The sequence below is a fragment of the Benincasa hispida genome, chromosome 2, assembly GCF_027475165.1.
Source record: "Benincasa hispida cultivar pf3 chromosome 2, pf3_genome.v1.1, whole genome shotgun sequence".
Taxonomy (NCBI): domain Eukaryota; kingdom Viridiplantae; phylum Streptophyta; class Magnoliopsida; order Cucurbitales; family Cucurbitaceae; genus Benincasa; species Benincasa hispida.
Window position 1 is genome coordinate 19,997,801 of NC_143479.1, and position 10,139 is coordinate 20,007,939.

Here is a 10,139-nt window from a genome sequence, read left to right on the forward strand (position 1 = left end):
AGTAGCTCTAACTTTATTCATCGATGTTTTTTTTTTAATTTTATTTTTTAAATGGGAAAAGGGTGTCAATTATCGAATGTGTTTGATATGAATATCTTATTTGAATTCTATTAGAATATGCTTACGTCTTGTTTAAGTCTCCAGTATAAAAATTTGTCCAAGAGTTTTGAACAAAATTGTCTTTTGCTTGTACTGAAAATTTAGGTCTTTGTTTGCTTCTTTTATCCTTGAATTTGTCGTGTATTAAACTATTTGTGACAAAATTATTAGAAATATTTGTAAATATAGTAAAATATTATTGATGGTCTATCATTTGTCTATTATTGATAGACAATAGCATGTTACTTTATTTATAAATAAGTTGACTTATTTTTCTATATTTGAAAACAACCTTAAACTTTAACAATAAATCTCGATTTAAATACTATTTTGGATCATATACTTTCAACTCTAATTTATTTTGGTCTTTGTACTCTTAACTTTAGTTCATTTTGATCCGTGTACTCTAAAAAAGTGACCATTTTGGTCTCATCATTCTCATTTATATTTCAATTTTAAGAGGTCAAAATAGTCATTTCTTGAAAGAAAATGAACCCGAGTTAAAGCATAAGGATCAAATGAACATTTTGAAAGTTGAGAGACCAAAATGAACCCAAATTAAAATTATAGGGATCAAAATGAACATTGTAAAAGTACCATGACTAAAATGGATAAAATCTAAATTTTCAATTTCATCGTTATAGAAACGTAAGGTTAAACATGTATTGTAATTTTTTTTATGTCTGTTCAAATATGAATTTGACTAAATTTGCTCACTAATTTTTCTTGGAGTTTCATTAATTCCATAAGAAACTTACATTTTGTATTGTAGCCTTTATCCCAGTCTAAGTAAATATTGCAACACTAATGAAAATTTGAAATTCGATAAAATTGAAAGGTTAGGATAAGAATTTATACTTTCCAAGTTCAAATTAAAAAAATTAAAAATGTCAAAAATATAAAAAATATCATTTTGGTTTGATATTTATTCAATTTCAATCACTGTAATTTTAAATGTTGAATTATAATTCTTGTATTTTTAATAATTTTAGTCATTATTATTAGTTTATTGATTTCTTCAAAATATTTTACTATTTATTCACCATAAATTTTGAAAAAAAAAATCCCACATTCGATGAAAATTATTGTTCGATCTGAATCAATTTTGATAAAATTTGACTTTGAGAGATCAAATTTAAGATTTATTAAATATATATGAAAAAAAAATTAAATTCCAAAATACATGTACCATCCCCATATTTTAACCTGGATAGTTTAAAAATATGATATATTTATTCTAATTTATTAATTAAGAAAGTGAAAAAGTCTATAATATCCTATCATTTTAGTCTAAAATTTTTTAAAGCAAAAACTGGATTTTGAAACTACATTCCATTTTTATATATATATATATATCTTTTTAATAAATGAAACCACATTCTAGTACTACAACATGTGTACTTACATGAAACCTCTCATACCTTTGGTAAACAATTTTATCTTTTTATTTTTATTTTTCGTTTTTTAATAAGATAAATTGTAAAAACCAACCTTAAAGTATGGTGTTAGCTGTAATTACACTATCAAATTTTCTATTGTAAAAATTGGACCCTTAGACTTTTACAAGTGTTAAAATTGGACCCTCGAACTTATAATAATTGTAGAAATTGAACCCAGATAAAATTCAACCCTCAAACTTATATAATTGTATCAAGGTCCAATTTAACCTAATCTTAACATTAATATAAGTTTGAGGTTTTAGTTTTTAAAAGTAAAAGTTTAAGAATGTAATTGTAACTACGGTCATATTTAAAACGTGGTTTTTGTTATTTGTCCCTTTTATTTTCTATAACCTAGAATAAACTACACCGTTTATTCTACGTCAAATTGTTATTTGTCTACGTGAAATTGTTGCTTAAAAAAAAGGAATAAACTAGAATGAGCATAGGATTACAAACGTAGATTTTGGTGAAATTAATTTTCACCGTTTGGCATTTTCTTCTGTACTACGCTGCTCGTTTCTTGGAAATTTTGATTTCTTCCTTTCAAACTACGGCGTTTATTATATTTATTGGGGCTTTCTTTTCAATCTCAATTATTTTTGTTCCTTTTTTTTTAAAGAAAAATATCCCCACTCATTGATGATTAGATTCAACGATTTTAACTCACATTTTGTATCTTACTATATTCTTAAAAATTGGAGCCTTAAATCACAAAAAAAAAAAAAAAATACTTTTACGACTTAGTCAGGTAATTAGAATAAGGTTCGACTAATATAAACATTATTATCGACTTCGAGGTCAAATGTTTGATTCTTCACCTCACACTTTAATTACAATACATTTACAAAAAAAAAAAAAGTAATTGTAATTGGTGACACTTTTATAGTTAATAATTAAGTGTATAACAACATTTTTAAAGAATTGTAAATAAAGTAAAATCTATCAATGATAGACTCTATCGTGGAAAGATTCTTATTAGTGATAGACTCTATTGGTAATGGTTTTGAGAGCTAATTTTGTTATATTTGCAAATTATTTTGCAATGTGTTATATTTATTACTACTTTACGTTTAATTGTTATATTTGTAATTATCCCTAAAAAATATCTCTATTTTTTGAAATGATGATGAAACTTTTCAAAACTAGTAAAAGTTCATTAGAATAATCTATGAAAATTAAGATTCAAACGTTGCCATGTTATTGTAGGTTAATATCATACCTAAATTCCAAAATTGGGAGTAAAATGTGTAACAATAGACACAATACTAACAACTGAAACTTGTTTGATGTAACAGAGCCACAATTGTCAAACAATGCTCTGCCAAAATTCCTCTCTTTCTCCAGCTATAACCACCACCATAAGAATCAACAATAAGATGTCATACATAGATGTTATGATGCTCCAAATGACAAGTACGGGACCTCGCTCGTAGGTTGTTTTCAAAACCTAATTCGTAATCATTTAAGCATTATTTACATTCTTGGGCTTAAGATTTAGAGAAGTGTCCTAAATAAATCCTCTAATTTCATTCGCCCTTGTATTATTAGATATTTTTCACTAATAATATACTACTTACGTAAATCAGTGTGTCGATTAATTCTTATTCTTTCTTCTTTGCTAATTGATTTTGTTTCCATGGTAACGATAACCATAGAAATTCTAGTCTCCTTCCTTTCCCAGTAGGTTTCTAAAGCAAGCAAGCAAAAAAAAGACACTGGAATTTGGGACTACTACTTAAAAAAGCACCAAACTTTCATCTGCCATTTGTTACAGAAGACAAAATGAAGAGAACAGAAGAGAAAGCCATTGTTTCCATCTCTCTCTCTCTCTCTCTCTTTCAAACCCATGTTCATTTCTACAGTTTAACATGCAGTAGCTGTAATGGCTTTGGAAAACAGTGCTTTTGAAGATCCTTACACACTTACTTTTTAATAAAATAAAAATACCCAACACCCATCATCCTAAACACACCCTAATCATTTCAACCCCACAACCCCTCCTCCCTTGCCTTTCTTTTTCTTTTCTTTATAAATCAGAAAAGAAAAAGCAGAAAAAAAAAAAAAAAAAAGGATAAAGAGGAACCCATCTCTCTCTTGGATTGAAACTCAATCTTCTTCCCCCTCTTTCTCTCTCACTCTGCTTTTACTCTGCTTTTCAAAGGTATCCCAATGTCCTCCCCACCAACCGCCATTTCTTCATCTTAAAGCTTCATATCCATCAATGTCAATCTGTAATTACTAGAAAGAGAGAAAAAAGGGGTTGGGGAATAAAAGGAAAGATGGATTTGGGTAGAAGAAAAGCAGGGGTTAGTAGTAGTACTGTGGTTTCAGGGTCTGTTTGGGAGAGCAGAATGAAGATGGATGAAGTCAAAGGTGGGATTAAGGTTTTCAATGGAGAAAATGGAAGTAATAAAGAAGGTAGAGCTGTAACAAGAGCAATGTCCAAGAGAATTGGTTTGGAGGGATCTGAAAAATCCCCAATTCAGATTGGAAAAGGGAAGAGCCCAATTCAGCTCAGGAAGATGAGATCTGAAGAAATTGAGAGAAGCCCAAATCAGCTAAGGAAGTCAAAATCTGAATTGGTTGAGAGAAATGAAAAAACCCCAATTCAACTCAGGAAGGTGAAATCAGATTCCATTAAAACGATCGTCGATGAAAATGCTAAAGCTATTGTTGTTGTCGGTGGAAGAAATGGGAAAAATTCAGAGCATCTTCAAAATCCAGAATCAGAATCAAATAAGGATTTGGATGAAGTCGAGAAGGGAATCCATGGATCTGTTAAGGAAATTGAGAAACCCCAAGTTGAGATTGAGACATCTTGTAAAGAATTTGGAGTCTGCCATATTTCAACCGTTTCGAGTCAAAAAGTTTCGATCAATGACAGTGATGTTCAAGATGAAAATGAAGCCAATGAAGAGGAGGAAACAGAGGAGGAGGAAGAAGAAGAAGAAGAAGAAGACATTGAAATTGAGAAGGAAAGCTTCGATATCAAGGAGATCAATTTACCAGAACCCAAAAAAGCCGTGAATGAGGTGAAGAAATTCCACCAAATCTACGAAAAACCAGTTCCAGTTTCCACTAAACCCACTTTCAGTAAGTAAAATCCATTATTCTTCCATTAAAGCAATTCTTGTTCTTGAACATTCTGTTCTGTAATTGTCAGCTTCAAACGAATATCACTGCTTCCAAGAAAAAAGCAACAAATTGCAAAACTTAGGTACATTGAATTCACGATCCTCTTCTTCTTTTTCTTCATCTCTTGGATCTTAAAGATTTCTCAACCCAATTGTTTTTACTTTTTGGTCAGTGGACTTAGTAATGTGGAAGGAAGTATCGAGATCTGCTTTCGTTTTTGGGATTGGATCTTTTATTATAATATCATCTTCCTATACTGAGGACATCAACATCAGGTGAGAAACATAAAAAATCCCATCTGGGTAGCTCTGAAAAATTCATAATCAAACCCAAATTTCCATGAAAAAATGAAATCTAAAGTACTCTGTTTTCTGCAGCTTTATTTCTGTGGTGTCATATGTGGGACTCTTCTATCTTGCTGCCACGTTCTTGTATAGATCCATTATTTGCAGGTAATTTGATTAATTTTTTCATGAGAATCGGTTGTGAGTTGTGAGTGAATTAAGAGAAGAAGAAGATGAAGAAGAAGAAGAAGAAGAATGTGAGAGTTTTTTGTCTGTACTTGTTTGTTTGTTAATGGGAATCACAAAATTTCAGGGGAGCCATTGATATGGACAATGTAAGGCATGTGATTGGAGAAGAAGAAGCAATTTGGGTTCTTAAATTGGTACTCCCTTATTTCAATGAGTTCTTATTAAAACTCAGAGCTCTGTTTTGTGGAGATCCTGCAACTACAATGAAGGTAGGATTTTGCTCTTGTCTATAATAATAAATTTAATTATTGTAAGGTAAAAATACATTTTTGTCCCTATGTTTTTGTTTGGTTTTTTCCATCTTGTTCACAGGTTTACACCATCCGTTTTGATTTCAATTTAGTTTTTCAAAATATTACCATTTTATCATTTTTTTTAATTTCAAGATTTTTTCTTTAGTATTAATATTAATATCTTTTAATTAATTAAAAAACTAAACATTATAATTAATTATGTTTCTCTATTTTTTTTTATCACTATTAAAATAAATTTAAAATTTTACTTCATAATAATTTTAAATTAATTAATAGATAATAACACCAATAATAGACGTTGTCATTAATAATTGAGTGAATATTTAGAAAAGGAAAAAAAAAGTTAAATGTTCAAATATATCTTGAAATTTAGAACCCAATTAAACACAACTCAGATCTCAAAAGTAAAATTGTAACATCTTAAAATTTAGGGACTAAATTGAAACCAAATTCAAAATTTAAAGATTAAAAAGTGTTACTTTTTGAAAGGGACCATATAAAAATTAAATCTAAAATTTAGGGTTGTATGTATAGGGAAAATAGCTTTCTGATCCTTAGATTTTGGATGTAATTTCTATTTAGTCCCTATGTTTAAAAATGTTACACATTTAGTCCCTTCTGGTAATCATTTGGTTTTTTGTTTTTGTTTTTTAAAATTATGCTTATTTCATCCATATTTCTTATAATGATTTGCATTTTTCTTAAAATACAATTGTTGAATTCTTAGTCAAATTTCAAAAATAAAAACAAGGTTTTAAAAGTTATTTTTTTTTTCAGTTTTCAAAATTTGACTTGGTTTTTTAAACATTGTGAAAATTAGATAATAAAGGAAGAAATTTTGAGATGAAAGTAGTGTATTCATATGCTTATTTTTCAAACACAAAAACAAAAAATAAAATGGTTATCAAACGGGGCCTTAGTCTTTGTTTTGAGTTTGATTTCAATTTAGTATATAAGTTTCAAAATGTTACAATTTTACCTTTGATATTTAGGTTTTGCTTCAATTTGGTCCCTATATTTAAAGATTCACACTTTTAACTTTGATTATTCACTAAATACTTATTTTTCCATCTTTAGTATTAATTTATGCTAATAAATTAAAAATTACTAAAAGAATTATAATTAATTAAGTTTCACTATTTTTAAAATTAATAATTTCACTTCATAACTATTTTTAAAGAATTAATAAATATTGACATCAACGATGGAAAATGAATATTTAATGAAAAATCGTGATTAAAAATGTAAAATCTTGAAATTTAGGGACCAAATCGAAACAAAACTCAAATCTCAAGGGTAAAATTATAACATTTTGAAACTTATGGATTAAATTAAAATAAAACTTAAAACTTAAGAATCAAATATATGACGTTTGAAAATCCATGGACTAAATAAAAATTACACCCAAAATTTAGGGGGGAAATATATATATATTGAAAAAAAATTGAAGAAGGTACAGAAATAATGGTTGATTTATTTGCAATGATGCAGCTGGCTGTACTGCTATTTGCCTTGGCTAGATGTGGCAGCTCCATAACCGTCTGGAAAGTCGCCAAATGGGGTGAGAATTATATTTTACATTAATTTCCCTTCATTTCACATCTCAATATAAACAATTCAACTTTCTTCCATCTTTTTAACCTCCAATTCATTAATTTTCTATTTTCTTTTTTCTTTTTTTCTTTTTGAAAATTAATTTATTTATTATATCCATTTTATTTTTAGATTCATGAATCTTAAAAATGTGGAAGGTTGATTAAGTTTGTAGTTTAACTTCTTTTTCTAACATACAAAATTTGAGCTCTTCCTCTTTTAGTCTAAAATATAATATCTTGAAGTTAAATTACAAACTTTCTACATTTTGGGAAAAAATTGAAATTTAATCCTTAATTTGATAAAATCTAATGAATACTCTCCATGGTTTAATAGGAATTAGAATCCTCGTAAATAGTCTCTACTAGAAATTCATTTTGAGTATTAAACTTAGATGAACTAAATTCTAATTATAAATTATAACAACTAAATTCTAGTAATGAAATTCATACTTTAACGATATTTTAGTTTACTAAACAAATGAAACTTGATAAATAAGGTAGAGCATATTTATTTATTTATGTATACTAATATAATAAAGTCCTTTAGCGTTTTAATTTATGTGAATTAAATTTGTGTGTGTAGGATTTTTTGGAGTATTTACTGTACCTAAAGTCTGCTCTTCGTATTCCTCGCACCTGGCTGCTTACGGTACATTTATTTATGTATACTAAAATGTCACTTTTGTCCCTTTCACGATACCGTTGAGTTATGTTCCCAATGTCACTCTTCAACACCTTTTTCGTACTTTTCTTTCTCCCTGCCCCACTCTTCTCCTTTCCCAAATTATTCAACATTTTTCTTTTTCTTTTTCTTTTGGATAAAAAAACCCCTTTTCTATTCTAGGTTTTAGAACTTAATTTTTATTTGATAATTAAATTTCAAAGGTTTATTGTTTTAAGTTTTGAATTTGATTTTAATTTAGTTCATATGTTTCAAAATGTTATAATTTTATCCTTAAGATTCATTTCATTTCATCCTTAAGTTTCAAAGTTTTACGTTTTTAACTTCGATTTTTATTAAATATTCTTATTTGACGTTAATGTCTATTAATTAATTTTCAATAATTATGAACTCAAATTATAAAATTCATTTTAATAATGATGAAAAGATAGTGAAACATAATTAATTATAACTCTTATAAATTAATTAATATACATTAACACATATTGAAAATGAAGGTTCAGTAAAAAAATCGAAGTTGAAAATATAAATCTCGAAACCTAGTGCAAATTGAAACAAAACACAAACTGCATAAATAAAATTGTAACATTTTGAAACTTGGGGACTAAATTGAAATCAAACTCAAAACTTAAGAATAAGATATGTAATAATTTTGAAATGTAGAGACCAAATAAAAACAAAACCCAAAACCTAGAAACCAAAAAAATATCTTTCAACTTTTTTTTCCCCCCTTAAACAACCATTTTCTCGTTTAGACTATTATTTTATTTACATGGTTGCAAGAACTTTTACTTTCATTTTGGTTGATAAATGGTTTATTATACTAATATATAATTTATACCTATTGATTTCATGGTTATGGTTAGATGTTTGATTATCCCACTAAAAAAACTATTGATCTACAAAACAAACTTAACTTCACTAAAAATATATATATTTTTTAATTAATACATAATATATTAAAGCTCATCTTCTATTGTGGATCCATAAGCCCACGGCACGCTATCAAGGTGGGCTCCAAGATTTGGGCCGACCGGTCCAAAAGTCACAAGATCTAGTTTAACCCACCCACCCAGCAACATTGGGCCTTGATGGACCTTGGGCCCAATTACAATTCCTCAACGCAATTAACATTTTAATTGGGCCATTGCAGCAAAATTTTGGGTTCGACGGTTTCGTGATGCATGGGAGTCATGTTCTCATAAGAAGGGAGTAGCTGTAGCAATCTTCGTACTTGTATGGAACTTGTCCTCAGTAGTCGCTCGTGTTTGGGCTGGTAATTATTTCTCACTCCTTTCGAATTCAACAACTCGAAATTATTATTATTTTACATCAACCATTATTAGGGTTGAAAATTGACGTTTCACATCATAATTAATGCATTATCCACTAAACTATGTTGTTAAGAGTACATGTCTTTATGTCGATTAAGATACGTTTATATTGACGACTCGTTAGAATGTCCTTTCACTGTTCATGGACGTAACTAACATATTGTTAATAAATTATGTAAATCTCTATGCCAATTTTTTTAGTGTTTACTACTTGATAGTTGATTTCATAACAAATGTTTTTTTTTTAACTTTTTTGAAAATAATTATTAAGTAGTTTTATTGTTGCAGCATTTATGCTATTTGTGGCGTTTCGATATTACCAGCAATCTTTACAAACAGAGGAGTGGGAAGAAGATGAGGTTGAAGAAGATGGAGACACGTGTCAAGCTTCTATTGGAAAGGAAAAGTATGGCAGTGGGTCCCTTTTTGGAGGCATCGGCAGTGCCAAACAAAAGAAGAAATTTTGAGAATAAAATCAATTTTCTTAGAAAATAAATTTTGGGTCTTTATTATTATTAGCTTTCAACTTCAATCAGCATAGGCAGATGTTTGCTGTTTGATATTATATGGTCAATTTTTCTCGACCTTTTTTTTTTCTCTAAAAAAGAAAAAAAAATATTGATCGCTCGGGTTTTTTTAGTTTCTATGTAAATATTTGTGGGTTAGTTCAATAAAATCAAGCAATCCATTATAGTTTTATTTTTTTAACAGAAAAAATAAAAAAATTAGAGTGTAGGTTCGAGATAGATATTTGAGATCGTGGTTTTAGTTTTAGTTTTTTTATTTATTATTATTTTTTTTGGTCTTAAAAACCTAACAAAAATAATACTATGAAATTAATACTTTTTAGGTGGACTTAGGCCTACGTCCATTTTAATTCTGGTATTTTAAAATCTTCTAATTTAGTCTTTAATCTTTTAATAAATCTTTTAAATACCCCTTGCATTTAGCTTGGGGTTAAATTTCATTAGACTCGGGAAAAATGAGAAATAATGGTTAAATTAAGAATGGGTGAAAAATATCGATATATATTTCTACACTTTAGGTTGTATCAATTTAAATCCC

At 28.2% G+C, this 10,139-nt stretch overlaps 1 protein-coding gene across 2 annotated transcripts; it reads left to right on the forward strand.

The window, feature by feature from the left end:
- Window positions 1-3,500: 3,500 nt before the first annotated feature.
- Window positions 3,501-9,773, forward strand: LOC120071930 (Reticulon family protein). Of its 2 annotated transcripts, none has more exons than XM_039024368.2 (9): window positions 3,501-4,634; window positions 4,705-4,758; window positions 4,849-4,951; window positions 5,054-5,128; window positions 5,274-5,418; window positions 6,955-7,024; window positions 7,642-7,707; window positions 8,894-9,016; window positions 9,363-9,773. In XM_039024368.2, exons 1-9 carry the CDS (start codon window positions 3,821-3,823, stop codon window positions 9,539-9,541), a joined length of 1,629 nt encoding a protein of 542 aa, XP_038880296.2. In that variant the 5' UTR covers window positions 3,501-3,820; the 3' UTR covers window positions 9,542-9,773. The 2 variants fall into 2 exon arrangements, with proteins under 2 accessions (XP_038880296.2, XP_038880295.2); XM_039024367.2 differs by having other exon boundaries at window positions 3,512-4,634; window positions 9,349-9,773.
- Window positions 9,774-10,139: the final 366 nt, after the last annotated feature.